At 51.2% G+C, this 17664-nt stretch overlaps 2 protein-coding genes across 4 annotated transcripts; one reads left to right on the top strand and one right to left on the bottom strand.

Moving 5' to 3' along the window:
* The first annotated feature begins 1475 nt into the window (after positions 1 to 1475).
* Positions 1476 to 3286, top strand: HCST (hematopoietic cell signal transducer). Of its 2 annotated transcripts, none has more exons than XM_017848686.1 (4): positions 1476 to 1655; positions 2367 to 2390; positions 2788 to 2919; positions 3137 to 3286. In XM_017848686.1, exons 1-4 carry the CDS (start codon positions 1613 to 1615, stop codon positions 3172 to 3174), a joined length of 237 nt encoding a protein of 78 aa, XP_017704175.1. In that variant the 5' UTR covers positions 1476 to 1612; the 3' UTR covers positions 3175 to 3286. The 2 variants fall into 2 exon arrangements, with proteins under 2 accessions (XP_017704175.1, XP_017704174.1); XM_017848685.1 differs by having other exon boundaries at positions 1478 to 1655; positions 3134 to 3286.
* Positions 3287 to 3415: 129 nt separating this feature from the next.
* On the bottom strand, positions 3416 to 7317 carry TYROBP (transmembrane immune signaling adaptor TYROBP). 2 transcript variants are annotated; one of them, XM_017848684.1, is made up of 5 exons: positions 7172 to 7317; positions 6734 to 6766; positions 6452 to 6586; positions 6224 to 6267; positions 3416 to 3649 (listed from the first exon to the last, which is right to left on the bottom strand). In XM_017848684.1, the coding sequence occupies exons 1-5, from the start codon at positions 7230 to 7232 to the stop codon at positions 3584 to 3586; spliced, it is 339 nt and encodes a 112-aa protein (XP_017704173.1). In that variant the 5' UTR covers positions 7233 to 7317; the 3' UTR covers positions 3416 to 3583. The 2 variants fall into 2 exon arrangements, with proteins under 2 accessions (XP_017704173.1, XP_017704172.1); XM_017848683.1 differs by having other exon boundaries at positions 3417 to 3649; positions 6224 to 6270; positions 7172 to 7316.
* Positions 7318 to 17664: the final 10347 nt, after the last annotated feature.

The following is a 17664-nucleotide window of genomic DNA, read 5'->3' as shown; positions in this document are numbered from 1 at the left end:
GACACCACGCCTGGCTAATTTTTGTATTTTTAGGAGAGACGGGGTTTCACCATGTTGGCCAGGCTGGTCTCGAACTCCTGACCTCAGGTGACCTACCTGCCTTGACCTCCCAAAGTGCTGGGATTACAGGCTTGAGCCATGGTGCCTGGCTGGGGCCTGGATTTCTGAGTCTGTCCAAGGGGGTGCTGGAGGCTTTGTCTCCTGGGTCCTGCCCATGGAGGTAGGAGTAGGAGTAGGAATGGAGATGGGGTGGGGGCAGGGAGAGTATTACTGGGTCCAGAGGGAGGGGAGGACTGGGGGTCTAGACTCCTAGAGAAAGGGCCTGTGGGTAAGGGTATAGGTTGTGGCTCAATTTCTTCCTCTCCCCTACATCACCCTGTTCAGAGGTCTGGTTTCATTTACTCATCCATCATTTAAAATAATTCATTGCAGCAAAAGAGGCATTTTGCTGGGTACTGTGAACTAAGTAGACAGGAATTCCCAGCCCTGGAGCTGACATTCCAGTGGGAGGCCACTGTCAGTTTCACTTGGCGACCTTTCACAGCACTGACCACGTTGGCCCTATTTCTCCCCTGCTTGCTTGCTTGCTTTTCTTTTTCTTTGTCTTTTTCTTCCTTTTTTTGGAGACAGGGTCTCACTCTGTCGCCTAGGCTGGAGTGCAGTGGCAAAGTGGTGAGATCTCAGCTCAGTGCAACCTCCACCTGCTTCAGTCTCCCAAGTAGCTGGGATTACAGGAGCCCGACGCCATGCCCGGGTAATTTTTGTATTTTTGTAGAGATGGGGTTTCACCATGTTGGCTTGAACTCCTGACCTCAGGTGATCCTCCTGCCTTGGCCTGCCAAAGTGCTGGGATTACAGGCATGAGCCACCACAGTGGCCTCCCCCCTGCTTTCAAGATGCCAAGCTCTCCGGGGTCCCCTCCCTTACTCCCTCTTTCTCCATTTCCCTGGCAAAGTTCCTCCTCTTCCCCCATTCAGTATGTGTTGGGATGGGGGCAGAATCCTGTCTGCACTCACTTCCTTGGTGATCTCACCCAGTCTTGTGGCTTTAAGTACCATCCATAAACCATCAACCCCCAAATTTACATCTCCAGACCAGCCTTATCCCCTGAACTCCTAAATGCAGTGAGGTCATTTCCACAGGGAGATTATCAGGCATTTCCAACTCCGTGTGCCCAAACCTCATCACTTTCCCCGCAAACCCGCTTCCCCACCTTTCATCTCTGCCAGCAGACACTCCCATCTTCTCAGCTTTTCACGCCAGAAGGCTTGGCTGTCTAGGATCCCTCTCAAACACACCCACATCCATTTCATCAGCAAATTTTGTTGGCCGTACCTCCAAAATATTTCCAGATCTCCCTAGCCTGCACCCCTGGCCACCTGTCATTCCCACTTGGCCAGGCCAACAGCCTCCCTGGTCTCTCTGACCCTCCCCCTGAGTTAGTTCACCAAAGGCAATAACGGAGACACCCCCTCAACAGACACAGGAAGCAGATGGCCTTGACACCAGCAGGGTGACATCCGCTATTGCTACTTCTCTGCTCCCCCACAGTTCCTCGGGACTTCTCTGGACCACAGTCCTCTACCAGACCCCTGCCAGACCCCAGCCCACCATGATCCATCCGGGTCACATCCTCTTCCTGCTTTTGCTCCCAGGTGAAGCCAGTGGTTACAGGGGATGGTAGGCAGAGTGTTTGTGAGATGGGTGCTTGGGTGACGTCTGTAGGGACGGGTGCTGAAATTGGGGTTCTTTTCCCTGCACCCCTTCCCTTCTGGGAGATCCATTTGGCTTCAGGGCCTGGGTCCTTGGGGGCGGGAGGAGGTGAGGCAGGGAGTTCTGGAGGGACTGCCTGTTAGCATCCCCTTCTCATGGCTGGGTCTCTGCTGCCACTTCCACTTTCTTGTCACTCTCCATGTCTCTGGGAGTCCCCTTCCCATGTGGCCTATTCCATCTCCAACATGGAGATTACTTCTCAGGACATTACCTTTCCTTCCGTACACTGTATTTTTTGGTTTGTTTGTTTTGAGACGGGGTCTTGCTCTGTTGTCCAAGCTGGAGTGCAGTGGCGCAATCACAGCTCACTGCAGCCTTGACTTCCTGGGCTCAGGTGATCCTCCCACCTCAGCCTCCCGAGTAACTGAGATTACAGGTGCAAACCAACACCTTCAGCTAATTTTTGTATTTCTTATAGAGACGGGGTCTCACTATGTTGTCCAGGCTGGTCTCGAACTCCTGGGCTCAAGTGATCTTCCTGCCTCCGCCTTCCAAAGTGCTGGGATGACAGGCATAAGCCACCGCGACAGACTGAGCATTCTGTTTTGTGAACCTTCTCTCCATCCTCATCTACTTTCTTTCTCTTTCCACAGTGGCTGCAGCTCAGACGACCCCAGGTGAGAGATCACTCCCTGCCTTTTACCCAGGCACTTCAGGTATCACTTCCATCCCAGAAGCTTGGCCAGAGGCTCCCAGAACACCCCAGTGGCTCTCCAGGCCACCATCCCACCTCCCATCCCCAAATCTGACAATCCGTGTCCTTCTCCAAGTCCCAGAATCAGCGACCCCCAGCCTCTGTTCAGGAGTCCCCCGTGTGCCCGCCGCACAGCCCCGCCCGAGGGTCCTGGGACACCCAGCCTCTCCGCATCTCTATCTCCTGTTTCATTCCCCAAGCGCAACCCTAGGGAACCTGGGACCCACCCCTCACAGGGGACTTCCTGTCTCCCTGTGGCCAAAGCACAGCCCCAGGACGCAGAGCCTGATTGTCTCCCTGTTCCGGCCCCCGCTCTCCAGGCTCCTGTTCCGGATGTGGGTCCCTCTCTCTGCCGCTCCTGGCAGGCCTCGTGGCGGCGGATGCGGTGGCGTCGCTGCTCATCATGGGGGCGGTGTTCCTGTGCGCACGCCCACGCCGCAGCCCCGCCCAAGGTGAGGGCAGGGATGGGCGCGGCCTGGAGGGTGCATGGTGTCCCTAGGGAGGGGGTCCCAGGGAGGGGACCCTTGGGGAAGCCCTGGAGGAGGTACTGGGGAAACCCTGGGGAGGTGTCCGGGGAACCCCTGAGGAAACCCCTGAAGCAGGGGGTCCCCAGGGAAGTGGAGATGTGGGTGGTCAGGCTTCATGCTTTCTTTCCCCTACCCCCAGAAGATGGCAAAGTCTACATCAACATGCCGGGCAGGGGCTGACCCTCCTGCAACTTGGACCTTTGACTTCTGACCCTCTCATTCCTGGATGATGTGTGGTGCCACAGGAACCCCCGCCCCAACTTTTGGATTGTAATAAAACAGTTGAAACACCTGTAGTGGTATTCTTCCTCAAAGAACCCCAGCGTTCCCAAAGCCTCCCTCCCATGAACTGTTTCTGGATCCAAGGCGCCCTCGGAACCCCCACATGTCCCCCGTCCCATCAGCCCAAGGATCTGGCATAATGTTTTTGTGCTTCATGTTTATTTGAGGGCAGTATTGGGGAGAGGTCTGGTCTCTCAGGGACGGTACTCTGTGGGTCTGTATCACGGTAGGAGTTGGAATGAGGTGCGGGTGGGCTTCAGGAATGGCTGGATCCAGGTATCAGGCTGCTGACTGTCATGATTCGGGCTCATTTGTAATATGGCCTCTGTGTGTTGAGGTCGCTGTAGACATCCGACCTCTGACCCTGGAGCTCCTAAAGGGATGGGGGCCATCAGTGGAAGGGACCCACCAAATAAAATCCAGCCTTCAGCCTTCTCCCAGTGGCCTACAAGGCCCCTGGCAGCTCCTTCAGCTTTATAGCCATGGAAGAGATCTGGGTTTTATTAAAACGCGTTCAATGTTCCCCCCTTCTCCTCTGCCTCATCAGTGCGCCCTGGCCTCAGGGCCCCTGCATGTGCTGTTCCCTCCACCTGAAACTCTGTTCTTCTAGATCTCTCCCTTCAAGTCTCAGCTCACGTCACCTCCTCAGAGAGGCATTTCTCAATTTCCCCTCTGTAGTTTCTTCCCCCCACACTCCAGTCACTGTCACAAAAGCCTGTTTATTTCCTTTACTGTGCCTCCCAAAATTATTGTATTTGTTCATTTGCTTCAAGTTTGTCTTAACTATGATATAAACTCTGACACTGTGTCCCCAGCATCGAGCACTTACAGATGCTGGACACATCCACAGAGGGAATGAATACATGAATGCAAAGGGTAACGCTTTGCCCTAAAATTTCACTGCCACCAGTAACTGGAAAGGCCCCTCGGTCTTCTGGATATCACAGAGCCAAACCTGAGACTCTTAGACTTCACAAAGTAACTTTATCCACAAGTGAGGTGAAGAGGCAAAGCTGGTTGCAGACAATACATCAGACTCCACACAGCAGGGTTCACACTTGGGGTGGGGAAAGGATCTATGTGGCCCCCAGGGGCAAGCCTCAGACAGAAACCCTAAAATTATATATAATGACTAGTCTGGGCGTGCATTTTCAGGGGAGGGGTCTTAGAGGATCTCATGACCCCCCAAAGGGTTAAAAAGGAACATTGACAGAGAGGAGGATAGATGACTAGATTCTCTTGTATACACCATAGTTTTTAAAAAGAGCTTCAGCCAGGCATGGTGACTCATGCCTATAATCCCAGCATTTTGGGAGACCGAGGTAACAGGATCTCTTGAGCCCAGGAGTTTGAGACCAGCCTGGGCAACATAGTGAGAACCTATCTCTACTTTTAAAAAAAAAAAATTAAGGTCGGGTGTGGTGGCTCATGCCTGTAATCCCAGCACTTTGGGAGGCCAAGGTGGGCGGATCACAAGGTCAGGAGATTGAGACCAGCCTGGCCAACATAGTGAAACCCCATCTCTACTAAAAATACAAAAGTTAGCTGGGTGTGGTGGCATGTGCCTGTAGTTCCAGCTACTTGAGAGGCTGAGGCAGGAGAATTGCTTGAACCTGGGAGGTAGAGGTTGCAGCGAGCTGAGACAACGCCTTTGTACTCCAGCCTGGATTACAGAGTGACACTCCATCTCAAGAAAAAAAAAAAATTAAAGAAAAGAAAGAACGAAGAGCTTCAAGAATACTCAACCAGCACATTTGCTTGTGCCTGTAATCCCAAGATTTTTGGAGGCTGAGGTGGGAGGATCACTTGAGACTAGGAGTTTGAGACCAGCCTGAGCAACATAGTGAAACCTCTGTCTTTTTTTTTTTTTTTTTTCTTTTTGAGACGGAGTCTCACTGTCTCGCAGGCTGGAGTGCAGTGGCATAATCTCAGCCCACTGCAACCTCCAACCCCCGGGTTCAAGCGATTCTTTTGCCTCAGCCTCCCGAGAAGCTGGAATTACAGGTGCCTGACACCATGCCTGGCTAATTTTTGTATTTTTAGTAGAGATGGGGTTTCACCATCTTGGCCAGGTTGGTCTTGAACTCCTGACCTCGTGATCCACCTGCCTCAGCCTCCCAAAGTGCTGGGATTACAGGTGTGCACCACCATGCCTGGCCAAAAAAACTTTTTTTTTAATTATAAAAAACACTTACACTGCTCTCAGATTATATACACACTTCTGTATTTTTTGTGTGGATTTTTCTGAGGATTCTAGATTTTCTTAGTTTCTCAAAGGGATGCAGGGTCCTCAAACCCCAAAAAGAAATTGTAGGACTCCTCCCTTTAGAGTTACCAAGGTAGGGCTGAATGATATTCTCTGCCCTACTGAGAGCATTTCCCAGAAATCAGTCGTCCTGGGGCTGGGTTTCTTCCAGAAAATTCCTGGCCTGACTTCTGGCAAGGTCTGTGCTTGCATGTACAAAGGTAAAGACATCTTTTTTTTTTTTTCCAGACAGAGTTTCCCCCTCGTTGCCCAGGCTGGAGTGCAATTGCGTGATCTTGGCTCACTGCAACCTCCGCCTCCCGGGTCAAAGGATTCTCCTGCCTCAGACTCCCAAGTATCTGGGATTACAGGCATGTGTCAACATGCCCAGCGAATTTTGTATTTTTAGTAGAGACAGGGTTTCACTATGTTGGTCTCAAACTCCTGACCTCAAGTGATCCACCCGCCTCAGCCTCCCAAAGTGCTGGGATTACAGGCTTGAGTCACTGTGCCCAGCCCCTCTTCACACATTTTAAGTTGACCATAAGCTTGTCAGTTTTGGACTGATGTCCCATGTGCCCTCAAGGTTTGGGGGTGCTTCAGGGAGAGTGGCTTTGAAGTCCCTCTGATGGCATGAAGGAGTATTGGGCAGATATCCCCAGACAGGAGTGAAATATGAGGAGGACAGTCTGGTTTCCTCACCTGATAAGGCGACTCCGTCTCAGTGATACGCTGTTTCCGGGTCGCTGCTGGAGGTGAGGGGTGTTGTGAGGTGCAGAGACAGGCAGAGTGGTGAGTTGAGGGTGTTTTGTCATTTCCAAATCAGCACCTCATTACCATCCCTTTGGATGTTTGAGATCTGGGAGCTTACCCAGCTGCCCACCCCTATCTAGGCAAGTCCTCAGGATGTCCCCTGCTAGCCCCACTCACCCTCTGCAGCCCCTCGCCCCCGGGGGACCAGCCGGCCCAGGAAGTACACAGCCAGGGCAATGAGCACTGTCAGCACCAGGTCCCCCAGCACGATCCCTGCCAGCACACCCGGGCTCACCGTAGAGCAATTGCAATCTGCAGCACAGGGGTCAGGGGAGGTCAGTGTGCGCTGGGAACTGTGGGGAGGGGGTCAGAGCAGGGAGGTTTGGCAAGGGTGAGGGAGGGACAGAGACAGGGAGGTCTTTGGGAGGAAGGGAGAGGGACCGCTGGGTCTAGACCTACCACTCTGGGCCTGGGCCTGGACAGGACGGAGACCTAAGTAGGAAAAAGAAGGTAAACTGAGGCACAGAGTTATGATGGGGGTCGAGGAGGCAAGTTTAGAAGCTGGGGAAGGTGGATCCTGACAGCCAGGAGGTTAGCAAGGGGGACAGTGTGTCTGGCGGGACTCAGGGGGCTGGCGTCTGGGCCACGGGACTATGTGTATTACTTCTGCACAATGTGTCCTGTGGCAACACCCTCAGATGTCTCTTCCCCGCTGCTTGTAGCGGATGACGAAACTTGGGAGCTCCGGCTCTGGGAGAAACCCCCAGGCTTTGGGAGGCTGGGGACCTGCTCCCATCCCAACACCCACTTTTTGTTCTCTCGTTTCACCCCGCTCCCTGCCCTGCCCCAAGCTGAGCCCAGGGACCCGGGAGGCAGGTGCGGAAGCCCCTAACTCACCACCTACAGCCAGCAGGAGAGGCAGGAGCAGGAGCCTGCTGCAGGGTTCAAGGCCCCCCATGAAGCCGGATGCTGCTGGACACCACAGTGTAAGGGCCAGTGGGATGTGGCGCAGCGTCCAAGTAAGTGAAGGAGGAAGTCTGAGGCGGGTGGTGGCAGGAGGGAGGAGGGGACAGGGGAGGAGAGACAGAAACAAAACCCAAGAAAGAATCAGGCCCAGACAGCCAGGGGCCATGCCACAGCCCCCCAACAACTGGACGTGAAGGGCAAGGGGTACATGAAGTACAAACTTCATTTCCATCCCCATCAGGGGTCAGACATCATCTTAACAGGAGGGTCAGTGTCATGACCTTCCTCTGGCTGATTGAAACCAGCTCTGCCTCTACCTGGCTGGGCAACCTCAAGCAAGTCACTCAATCTTTTTTTTTTTTTTTTTTTGAGATGTAGTTTTCCTCTCTTTGCCTAGGCTGGAATGCAATGGCACGGTCTCGGCTCACTGCAAGCTCTGCCTCCCGGGTTCAAGTGATTCTCCTGCCTCAGCCTCCCAAGTAGCTGTGATTATAGGCGTCTGCCACCACACCCAGCACATATATATATATATATATATATATTAGTAGAGACAGGGTTTCACCATGTTGGCCAGCTGGTCTCAAACGCCTGACCTCAGGTGATCCACCCACCTCGGCATCCCAAAGTGCTAGGATTGCAAGTGTGAGCCACCGCACCCAGCCCCGACCTTCCTGAGCCTCAGTATCTTCATCTGTAAAATTGGGAGTAAAACGGGACCTACTTTTTAGAGTTGTGGGGATTAAATGAATTAAACTTCCTAGAACAGGGTCTGACACTTGTCAGTTTTTTTAAAGCATCAGCTATGATGACTATTATTTAATCATCAGAACCTTGTGCTGTTTAAAGGATACTAAAAGAGCCATCAGCATGTGGGCACTAATGACATGCAGGCACTCTGTCCCAAGCATTAAATCATTCAGTCCCCGCAGTGCCCTTCTGGGGCACATGCTCTTATCATCCCCGTTGTTCAGAAAGGTAGAGACACTTGCCTAAGGCTGCACAGCAAATCAAGGTGAAAATGGAACCCAAGACCCAAAAGCAGGTTTTTGACTAGGGGAGAGGCCGGGGGGGGGTGGGGGGGAGCGGGGAAGATGAAAGATGGGAAAGGAGAAAACAGCGGCAAAGCTGAGAAAGGAGGTGAGAGTAAGGCAGTGGCACAGACACAGAGGCGTGGCTGGCGGCTTGGGGAGAGGCTGTCCCCTCCTGCTGAATGAGGAAGTGGCTCGGAGCAAGGCCCGAGGGAGGCCACCCCAAGGAGAAGGGGACTTCTAGCCCCCAGCTGGAGCGTGGGGCTGGGGAAGGAGGAACCTGAGGTTAGGGTGCTGGGAGATGAGACAGCTGCAGGAAGCCTCCCTCCCCCATCCACACGTCACACCCACCGCTCCTTGGGCCTGGGCCCAGGAGAAAAAAGGGGAAACTGGATTCTAGTCACAGGGCAGATGCCCAGTGGCCCGTGGGGGAGGGGAGGGGAGGATATTTGGAGCCTGGATGAGGGTCAGGTCCCAGCTCAGGCCACAGTCACCACTGTTCAGGCCTGTCCGAATCCTGTCCCTGAAAAACCCAAGCCTCTCCCATTGTGTCCAGAGCGAGCATGGAGGGAACAGACCCTGTAGGTCCTCCCGGGCACACCAGGCCACCCAAGGTGTTGGAGCAGAGTGGGCGAGGGGGCAGTCGGAGACCAGAGCAGGGCTCTGAGCCAAGAGGACCCTGACCTGACTCAGGGGTTCCCAGGTTCCCTCTGGCTGCAGGTGAGGAGCAGACTGTGGAGGCAGGGACTGGAGCAGGGAGGCCAGGCTGTTGGGATATTTGTGAGGATATTGTGAGGACTATTAGAATAACGCCTGGTTGAGTTCAAGACCAGTCTGGCCAAAATGGTGAAACCCCGCCTCTACTAAAAATACAAAAATTAGGCTGGTCACGGCTCACGCCTGTAATCCCAGCACTTTGGGAGGCTAAGGCAGGCAGATCACGAGGTCAGGAGATCGAGACCATCCTGGCTAACACGGTGAAACCTCGTCTCTACTGAAAATACAAAAAATTAGCTGGGTGTAGTGGCGGGCACCTGTAGTCCCAGCTACTCAGGAGGCTGAGGCAAGACAATAGCTTACACCTGGGAGGCAGAGGTTACAGTGAGCTGAGATTTCGCCACTGCACTCCAGCCTGGGCGACAGAGCAAGACTCTGTCTCAAAATAATAATAATGACGATAATAATAATAATATTAATAATAAAGGGCCAGGCACGGTGAATCACAACTGTAATCCAATACTTTGGGAGACCGAGGTGGGTGGATCCCATGAGGTCGGCAGTTTAAGACCAGCCTGACCAATATGGAGAAACCCTGTCCCTACTAAAAAATACAAAATTAGCCTGGCGTGGTGGCGCATGTCTATAATTCCAGCTACTCAGGAGGCTGAGGCAGGAGAATCACTTGAACAATAGCTTGAACCTGGGAGGCAGAGGTTGCAGTGAGCAGAGATCGTGCCACTGCACTCCAGCCTGGGCAGCAAGAGGGAAACTCAATCTCAAAATAAATAAATAAATAAACAATAATAAACTTTCACTCCTGCTCTAAAACTTACCTTGGTTTCTCACTCTACCTTATGCCCCTTGGTCAAATTCATTTATGAAGGCCAGGCACGGTGGCTCACGCCTGTAATTCCAGCACTTTGGGAGGCCGAGGCGGGTGGATCGGGAGATCAGGAGATGGAGACCATCCTGGCTAATACGGTGAAACCCCATCTCTACTAAAAATACAAAAAATTAGCCGGGTGTGGTGGTAGGCGCCTGTAATCCCAGCTACCTGGGAGGCTGAGGCAGGAAAATGGCATGAACCCAGGAGGCAGAGCTTGCAGTGAGCCGAGATCACGCCACTGCACTCCAGCCTGGGTGACAGAGTCAGACTCCGTCTCAAAAAAAGAGAGGCAAGGATTGAGGTTGCTACAGACCCCTATGGATTCACTGCTGCGAACATACTTCGGTAATGTGCGACTTGGATATGTTCCATTGTTAAAAGTCTCGAGTTCTGGGCTCACTTTGATAAAAATCCTCCCTCGGCCAGGTGCAGTGGCTCACGCCTGTAATCCTAGCACTTTGGGAGGCCGACGCAGGCAGATCACCTGAGGTCAGGAGTTTGAGACCAGCCTGGCCAACAATGGTGAAACCCTGTCTCTACTAAAATACAAAATTAGCTGGACGTGGTGGTGGGCGCCTGTAATCCCAGCTACTCGGGAGGCTGAGGCAGGAGAATCACTTGAATCCGGGAGGCAGAGGTTGCAGTGAGCCAAGATCGCGCCATTGCACTCCAGTCTGGATGACAAGAGTGAGACTTTGTCTCAAAAAAAAAAAAAAAAAAAAAAATCCTCCCTCAATCCTTCAGCATCAGCCTCCTAGTCTCATCCCCACCACTTCAGCCAGGCCTGGGCTTCCCCAGAAGATATTCCCCAAGCACCATCCAGTCACACAGATGTGGCCATAGGGGCTGGAATCAGGGTCCTAGAGCCCCACTTTTAGTTGCTGAGATGTCGGAAAGTCCAAGGGGTCCCCAAGGAGTGGACTCGGTGGTAGCAGACATCTGTGGGCTATGTGAGCTCTTTACTAACCAGAAGTGGAGTATTTCAACATTTTAGCAACCAATACAACTGTGCTGATGCAGACCACAGGTGGCAGGTCTGGGCTGGCCTCTGGGCTACAGGACGGATAAAAGTCTCTCTTTGGCCGAACATAGTAGTTCACACCTGTAATCTCAGCACTTTGGGAGACTGAGGCAAGTGGATCACTTGAGGTCAGGAGGTTGAGAGCAGCCTGGCCAACATGGTGAAACTCCGTCCTTACCAAAAAATACAAAAATCAGCCAGCCACGGTGGCACACGTCTGTAAGTCCAGCTACTCAGGAAGCTGAGGCAGGAGAATCGCTTGAACCTGGGAGGCAGAGGTTGCAGTGAACTGAGCTCGCACTACTGCGCTCAAGCCTGAGCAACAGAACAAGACTCCGTCTCAAAATAAAACAAAACGAAATAAAAAACCCTCCTTCTTTGGATGAAGAAAGAAGCTGAGATTCAGGGCACCAAGCGACGAGGCGCTGCCCCGAGACAGTGCCAGACTCCTAGAAGCTGAGCTGAGGGCCTCCACACAAGAGCAAGAGATGAGTGTCTCAGCCTCTCCGGGCAGCAGGCCAAGAGCTGGGGAAGCCGACGCTGACTTTCCCAGAAACCAGGCAGTGTGTCAGCCTGTGACCAGCTCAGTTCTGTGGAAGCTACAGTCCCTCCTCACTCTCCAGCTTCCACACTTCCACCTCCACAGCCTGTCCTCCTCAAAGCAGCTGGACGCTTTGTAAAACATCAGATTAATAGAGACCAAGGCAGAAGGATCACTTGAGGCTAGGAGTTCAAAACCAGCCTGGCAACATAACCTAACAAGACCCTGTCTCTAATTCTACTTTTTTTTTTTTTTTTTTTTTTTTGAGATGGAGTTTCACTCTCGTTGCCCAGGCTGGAGTGCAGTGGCACGATCTCTGCTCACCGCAACCTCCACCTCCCGGGTTCAAGCAATTCTCCTGCCTCAGCCTCTCAAGTAGCTGGGATTACAGGCGTGCACCTCCATGCCTGGCTAATTTTGTATTTTTAGTAGAGACAGGGTTTCTCCATGTTGGTCAGGCTGGTCTCGAACTCGCAACCTCAGATGATCCGCCTGCTTCGGCCTCCCAAAGTGCTGCGATTACAGGCATGAGCCACCGTTCACAGCTCTAATTCTGTTTTTAAAAATAGGCCAGGCATGGTGGCTCATGCCTGTCACGCCAACACTTTGGGACACCAAGGCAGGCATATTACTTGACCTCGGGATTTCAAGACCAGCCTGGGGGCCAGGCATGACGGCTCAAGCCTGTAAATCCCAGCACTTTGGGAAGCCAAGGCAGGTCAATTGCTTGAGCCCAGAAGTTCGAGACCAGCCTGAGCAACAGGGCAAAATCCCATCTCTACAAAAAATACAAAAATTAGCCCAGCATGGTGGCACCCACCTGTAGTCCTAGCTACTCAGGAGGCTGAGGTGGAAGGATCACCTGAGCCTGGGGAGGCAGAAGCTACAGTGAGCTTTGATTGCGCCACGGCAGTCCAACCCGGGCCACAGAGTGAGACCCTGTCTCAAAAGAGAAAAAAATTAATTAATTAATTAATTTAATTTAAAAAGCAAATAGCCTAATTTTTTAAATGGCCAAAAGATTTGAACAGACACTTCACTAAAGACAAGACGTGAAGGCCGGGCGCGATGGTTCACTCCTATAATCCCAGCACTTTGGGAGGCCGAGGTGGGCAGATCACCTGAGGTAAGGAGTTCGAGACCAGCCTGGCAAATATGGTGAAAGCACATCTCTATTAAAAACACAAAAATTATCTGGGTGCGGTGGCAGGTTCCTACAATTCCATCTACTCCGGAGGCTGAAGCAGGAGAATCCCTTAAACCCAGGAGACAGAGGTTGCAGTGAGCCAAGATTGCACTGCTGTACTCCAGCCTGGGCAACAGAGCAAGACTCCATTAAAAAAAAGAAGAAGGGCCGGGCGCGGTGGCTCAAGCCTGTAATCCCAGCACTTTGTGGAGGCCGCAGACGGGCGGATTCACGAGGTTCCAGGAGATCCCTCCTGGCCTACCCCGGTGAAACCCCCGTCTTCTACCTAAAAATAACAAAAACTAGCGGGCGCGGTGCGCGGGCGGCCCTGTAGTCCCAGCTACCCTCGGGCCTGAGCAGCGAGCAAAGCGCGTACACACCCGGGAGGCGGAGCTTCAGTGAGCTTGAGATCTGGCACTCGCACCTCAGTCCCGGCGCCGACAGAGTGAGAGACTCCGCCTCAACAAAAAAAAAAAAAAAAAAAGAAGAAGAAGAAGAAAGAAGAAAGAGGCCAGCGCAGTGGTTCATGCCTGTAATCCCAGCACTTTGGGAGGCCAAGGCAGGCGGATCAACTGAGATCAGGAGTTCAAGACCAGTCTGGCCAACATGGTGGAACCCCATCTCTACTAAAAATACAGAAATTAGCCAGGCACGGTGGCAGGCATCTGTAATCCCAGCTACTTGGGAGGCTGAGGCAGGAGAATTGCTTGAAACCGGGAGGGAGAGGTTGTAGTGAACCGAGATTGCACCATTGCACTCCAGCCTGGACGACAAAAGTGAGACTCCATCTCAAAAAAATAAAAAAATAAAATAAAAAAAAAGAAGAAGAAGAAGAGATGTGAATGGCCAGGAAGGCTGTGAAAAAGTGCTCAACACTATTAGTCATTAGGGAAATACAAACGAAACCTCAATGAAATGTCACTGCACACCCACTCAAATGACTAAAATTAAAAAGACTGACCCTATCGAGTGTCAGCAGAAATGTGGAGCAGTTGGAAATCTCAGACACTGCCGGTGGAAATGCAAAATAGAGCAACTGCTTTGGAAAATAGTCGGTTGTTTCCTTTAAACATTTGCAGTAGCTCACACCTGTCATCCCAGTGCCTTAGGGGACTAAGGTGAGAGCATCACCTGAGGCCAGAAGTTCAAGATCAACCTGAGCAACATAGCAAGATACCATATTTACAAAATTGTTCTTTTTTTTTTTTGAGACAAAGTCTCGTTCTGTCACCCAGGCTGGAGAGCAGTGGCACTATCTCAGCTCACTGCAACCTCCGCCTCCCGGGTTCAAGCAATTTTCATGTCTCAGCCTCCTGAGTAGCTGGAATTACAGGCGCCTACCACCACACCCAGCTAATTTTTTTGTATTTTTAGTAGAGGTGGGCTTTCACCATGTTGGTCAGGCTGGTCTCAAATTCCTGATCTCTGGTGATCCACCCTCGGCCCCCCAAAGTGCTGGATTATAGGCGTGAGCCACTGCACTGTCCTAATTTTTCTATTTTTCATACAGACAGGCTTTCACCATGTTGGTCAGGCTGGTTTCGAACTCCTGACCTCAAGTGATCCACCTACCTCAGCCTCACAAAGTGTTGAGATTACAGGCATGAGCCACCATGCCCGGCCCAATTTTTTTTTTTTTTTTTTTTTTTTTTTTTTTTTTTTTTTTTTTTTTTTTTTTGAGATGGAGTCGCGCTCTGTTACCCAGGCTGGAGTGCAGTGGCTCGATCTCGGTTCACTGTAGCCTCCACGTCCCAGATTCAAGTGATTCTCCTGCCTAAGCCTCTAGAGTAGCTGGGATTACAGGCATAAGCCACCATTTTTGTATTTTTTTGTATTTTTTTGTATTTTTGTATTTTATACAAATACAAAAAAGCTAATTTTTGTATTTTTTTTTAGTAGGGACAGGGTTTCACCATGTTGGCCAGGCTGGTCTCACACTCCTGGCCTCAAGCAATCCTCCCATCTTGGCCTCCTAAAGTTCTGAGATTACAGGCATGAGCCACCATGCCCGGCCCCCAAAATTGTTTTAAATTAGCTAGGCGTGGTGGAGCGCACTTGTGGTCCCAGCTACTCAGGAGGCTGAAGCAGGAAGATTGCCTGAACCCAGGGATTGGAGGTTGCAGTGAGCTATCATGGCACCACTGCCCTCCAGCTCAGGTGACAGAAGGAGACCCTGTCTCAAGAGAAAGAAAAAAGGAAGGAGGAAAGAAGGGAGGGAGAGAGAGAGAGAGAGAAAGACAGAAGGAAGAAAAGAAAAAAGAAAGAAAGAGAGACAGAAAGAAAGAGAGACAAAGAGAAAGAAAAGAAAAAAAACAGAAAAAGAAAAGAAAAGAGGCTGGGCATGGTTGTTCACACCTGTGATCCCAGCACTTTGGGAGGCTGAGGCAGGTGAATCACGAGGTCAGGAGATCGAGATCATCCTGGCTAACACAGTGAAACCCTGTCTCTACTAAAAATACAAAAAAATTAGCCAGGCGTGGTGGTGGGCACTTGTAGTCCCAGCTACTTGGGAGGCTGAGGCAGGAGAATGGCGTGAACCCAGGAGGCGGAGCTTGCAAGTGAGCCAAGATTGCGCCACTGCACTCCAGCCTGGATGGCAGACTGAGATTCTGTCTCAAGAAAAAAAAAGAAGGGGATGTGTGATGTGTCCAATGATATTAGGGAACCCACTGAATCTCTAGGACGGCCAAGAAATCAGTCCCAGAGCTACATAGATCAGATCCTACTCCTGCCATGGGGAGCAAACACCCAGCTCCACTGCTAAAGCGACCTGGGACCTTCTGTGAAGACCTCATTTGCATCACACACTGGGGGAAGTTCGGCAGTTTCTAAGAAATTTAAACATATACGCACCATACAACCCAACACTCCCACTCGTAGGCATTTACCAAAGAGAAGTGAAAACGTGAGTGTCTACAAAAACTAGTACAATGTATGAAAAGTGGCTTTGTTCATAATTGCCCCAAACTGGAAACAACCGAATGTTCTTCAGTGGATGAATGGATAAACAAGCTATGGTGATCCACATGGTGGGCTCCTACTCAGCAATAAAAAGGAATGAACTATTTTTACTTATCTTTTTATTGGAGACAGGGTCTTGCTCTGTTACCCAGGCTGGAGTGCGGTGGTGCAATCATGGCTCACTACAGCATCAACTTATTGGGCTCAAGTGATCCTCCCACTTCAGCCTCCCAAGTAGCTGGGACTATAGGTGCGCACCACCACGCCCAGCTAATTTTTATATTTTTTGTAGCGATGATGTTTCGCTATGTTGCCCAGGCTGGTCTTGAATTCCTGGCCTCAAGCGATCCTCCCGCCTCATTCTCCCAAAGTCCTGGAATTACAGATGTGAGTCACTGCACCTGGCCCCACCAATATTTTTTTCTTCCTTTCTGCTTCTATAGGTGTGAGCCACCATGTCTGGATTTTTTTTTTTTTTTTTTTTTTTTTTTTTGAGATGGAGTTTTGCTCTCGTCGCCCAGGCTCGAGTGCAATGGTGCAATCTTGGCTCACTGTAACCTCTGCCTCCTGGGTTCAAGCGATTCTCCTTCTTCAGCCTCCTGGGTAGCTGGGATTACAGGCATGCGCCATCACGCCTAGCTAATTTTTGTATTTTTAGTAGAGACGGGGTTTCATCATATTGGTCAGGCTGGTCTCTAATTCCTGACCTCAGGTGATTTGCCGGCCTCGGCCTCCCAAAGTGCTGGGATTACAGGCATGAGCCACCATGCCCGGCATTTTAATTTTAATTTTAATTTTTTTAGAGATGTGGTCTCCCTCGGCCACTGAGGCTGTAGTGTAGTAGCAGGAACATAGTTCACTGCAGCCTCGACTTCCCAGGCTTAAACAATTCTCTCACCTCAGCCCTGCAAGTAGCAGAGACTACCGGCCGGCACCACCATGCTGGCTAATTTTTTAAATTTTTTGTAGAGATAGTGTTTCACCACCTTGCCCAGGCTGGTCTCAAACTCCTGAGCTTAGGCAATCCACCTGCCTTATCCTCCTAAAGTGCTGGGATTACAGGTGTGAGCCCCCTTGCCCGGCCACCCCTTCCTCTATTGAAACAGAATTTGTAATTGGGCATCAGATTCCCTAGCCAAGACTGTCTCTCATCCTCTTTGGAGCCTGGTGGGGCCATGTATCTGTTTTCCGGCCAATGGAACGTGGGAAGACATGATGCAGGCAACTTCCAGATTGTGTCCCTAAAGTCAAAGAGTATGCTCTCTCCTTTTCTGCTCTTCCTGTTGGCTGGAATGTGGCCCTTATTCTGGCTGTGGGCACCCACTTTCACCACAACAGCTAACATTTTAAAGGTTTTTTCAGTAGAATCCAAGTAATGCTTGATGGTTTCATCAATTGTGGTTCATCCATAACATAAATGCAGTCATGGCCAGGCGTGGTGGCTCATGCCTATAATCCTAGCACTTTGGGGGTCTGAATCGGGAACCCCAATTGTGGCCAGGAGATCAAGATCAGTCTGCGCAACATAGCGAGACCCTGTCTACGAAACAAACAAACAAACAAACACATTAGCCAACTGTGGTGCTGCATGCTGGTAGTTCCAGCTACGTGGGAGGCTGAGATGGGACGATCACTTAAGCCCAGGGGGTTGAGGCTACAGTGAGTCATGATTTGATTGGGCCATTGCACTTCAGCCTGGGCAACAAGGACAGAACAAGACTCTGTCTCAAGGGGAAAAAAAAAAAGAACTTGCCACAGTGGCTTATGCCTGTAATCCCAGCACTTTGGGGGGCCGAGGCAGGAGGATTGCTTGAGGTTAGGAGTTATAGACCAGCCTGGGCAACACAGAGAGACACTCTCTCTACAAAAAAAAAAATTAAAATTAGCCGAGTGTAATGGCACACACCTGTGGTCTGAGCTACTCAGGGGGCTGAGGTGGGAAGACCACTTGAGCCCTGGAGGTCGAGGCTACAGTGAGCCCAGATCACGCCACTACACTCCAGTCTGGGTGACAGAGCGAGACTCTGTCTCCCAAAAAAAAGAATTATCATTCACCAAAAGATATCTTAGAATGATAATGT

This window comes from Rhinopithecus bieti, unplaced genomic scaffold (assembly GCF_001698545.2).
Source record: "Rhinopithecus bieti isolate Rb0 unplaced genomic scaffold, ASM169854v2 scaffold_32059, whole genome shotgun sequence".
In the NCBI taxonomy this organism is placed as follows: Eukaryota; Metazoa; Chordata; class Mammalia; order Primates; family Cercopithecidae; genus Rhinopithecus; species Rhinopithecus bieti.
The sequence above is the reverse complement of the archived record's forward strand: the minus strand, read 5'-3'. Positions and strand labels throughout refer to the sequence as shown.

What these genes read in the sequence shown, in the direction of transcription:
- HCST (XM_017848685.1), top strand. Translation starts at nt 1,613, where the DNA reads ATGATCCATCCGGGTCACATCCTCTTCCTGCTTTTGCTCCCAG. An exon ending in TGCAGCTCAGACGACCCCAG is followed by an intron (nt 2,391 to 2,787) that starts GTGAGAGATCAC and finishes CCCGCTCTCCAG; the next exon opens with GCTCCTGTTCCGGATGTGGG. An exon ending in ACGCCGCAGCCCCGCCCAAG is followed by an intron (nt 2,920 to 3,133) that starts GTGAGGGCAGGG and finishes CCCTACCCCCAG; the next exon opens with AAGATGGCAAAGTCTACATC.
- TYROBP (XM_017848683.1), bottom strand. Translation starts at nt 7,232, where the DNA reads ATGGGGGGCCTTGAACCCTGCAGCAGGCTCCTGCTCCTGCCTCTCCTG. An exon ending in TCTCCTGCTGGCTGTAGGTG is followed by an intron (nt 6,767 to 7,171) that starts GTGAGTTAGGGG and finishes TTTCCTACTTAG; the next exon opens with GTCTCCGTCCTGTCCAGGCC. An exon ending in GGGGCGAGGGGCTGCAGAGG is followed by an intron (nt 6,271 to 6,451) that starts GTGAGTGGGGCT and finishes CCTCACCTCCAG; the next exon opens with CAGCGACCCGGAAACAGCGT.